The 1,834-nt window shown below is 38.4% G+C and overlaps 1 protein-coding gene across 1 annotated transcript; it reads left to right on the top strand.

Moving 5' to 3' along the window:
* Positions 1-245: 245 nt before the first annotated feature.
* LOC144893947 (olfactory receptor 8G17-like) lies at positions 246-1,214 on the top strand. Its single transcript, XM_078785197.1, has one exon. It carries the CDS (start codon positions 246-248, stop codon positions 1,212-1,214), a length of 969 nt encoding a protein of 322 aa, XP_078641323.1.
* The last annotated feature ends 620 nt before the right edge of the window (positions 1,215-1,834 follow it).

Below are 1,834 nucleotides of genomic sequence, written 5' to 3'. Positions count from 1 at the left end.
TTGTATAGCAAACGCATGATTAGAAAGAAACATGTTTAATCACCACATGATCTGTTATTGATAATTAAATTTAATAATTTAAATTTAATAAACATTAATAATTACTTCATCATCACCACAGATTATCAGATATTATCAGATGTTTTATTGATCCTTTATAAATCCCAATTACTTCCTGAAAATGCAGTATTCTTTATATTATTTGGTTTATTTCTCCCCCAGAGTTAACAAGCCTTTTGTCAGAGATGAATCAGTCACTGAAGCACGTGTTCTTCCTCCAAGCGATTTTCAATGAGCCACCTCAGGTTCGGCCATGGACGTTCAGTGTCTTCTTCTTCATCTACATTGTAACTGTCACTCTCAACCTGGTGTTGATCCTGCTCATTATCCTGAGAAAGCAGTTACACAAACCTGTCTACATCTTCCTTGCTTATTTGCTATTCATGGACATTATATGTTCAACAAATGTACTTCCTCGGCTCATGTACAGTATCATCGTAAATAACCAAACTCCGATAAGTCTTTGTTTCATTCAGGCTTTTTTTATTTCATTTTATGCTGGAATGGAACCTTACATACTTGGAATCATGGCGATCGATCGTTACCTGGCCGTCTGCCATCCGCTCCGTTACGGTGTCCTGATCACGAACAGCAAAGCTCACAGAGTGATGTGGGCCACACTGTGCTGGTGTTTCCTTGCTGCAGGTGTTCTTTACTTGTTATTGTTGCGCTTGACCTTCTGCAAGGATGTACTTCCTAATGTGGGATGTGTTTTCATTGCTGTCGCTAAACTGTCATGTGATGATATCACTGTTCAAAGTATTTATGGGCTTGTAATGTCTTTTATGAAAATCACCTTTATAATCACAGTTGTCATCATCACATATAGTTTAATTCTGTACGAATGTCTATGTTCAACCAAGAACTCCGAGGGAAGTAGTAAGGCTCTACACACATGTGTCACCCATTGCATGGTACTTTCTCTCTTCCTTTTCTCCTTTCTTTTTACTATCATCTCTCTGCGTCTGTCAGCTGGAAAATCTTCCTCGCACGTTTTTAAACACCTGAGTGATTCATTGTTCTATTTGCTGCAGCCTCTTGCAAATCCGATCGTTTATGGATTCCGTATGGCTGAGATCCGCCGCAGCTTTCAGAATCTCCCTCAGATGATAATGCAGAAATTAATGAAACGCTATCCTTTGAAAGCTATTTGATAATTATTAAAACACTGGTATTCAGAACACCTATTCCGCAACTGGTGTCACCTTCCTCTGTGGGCAGATGTGTGATTCGCCATCAATGTTTTCTTCTCCAACCATATTCCTCGGCTTTTTTATTCATTTTGTTTACGCCTATGTCTCGCGCATCAATCTGAGTGGTACAAAAACTGCCTTCTGAAAGAAATTTCGATATATTTTATGGTTTGTCGTATAATTTACAATTCTCGGCATTTGTTATGTGATTGTCACATTAACTTGATCCCCTTCTATACAGTAGACCAAGTGTTTACCAGCAATTGTCGTTTTATTATTTTGCAAATGACGTGGTGGGAGAAGAGATTTGACAACTGTGTCTCATGAAACTGCATTTCTGGCAGAGAGAAGCATTATAAAGGCACACAATCCCCAGCCAGGTTTTTTGCTTGGGAAGAATTCAGTTTTTTTTTAGTTATTTTAATTTTCAAGAGACAGAAAATCACACTTGTGTGCTCGGTAAAGGATTGGAAATCATTCGTTCAGTTACCAAATCCTCTTTGTCTCAGGGACTATTTTTCAACCACGACTACATCACAATTCACAAATTCTCCTCGTCGGAGTCATTCTAAGACCATCGT

This window comes from Myxine glutinosa, chromosome 10 (assembly GCF_964187855.1).
Source record: "Myxine glutinosa chromosome 10, kmMyxGlut1.1, whole genome shotgun sequence".
Taxonomy (NCBI): Eukaryota; Metazoa; Chordata; class Myxini; order Myxiniformes; family Myxinidae; genus Myxine; species Myxine glutinosa.
The sequence above is the reverse complement of the archived record's forward strand: the minus strand, read 5'-3'. Positions and strand labels throughout refer to the sequence as shown.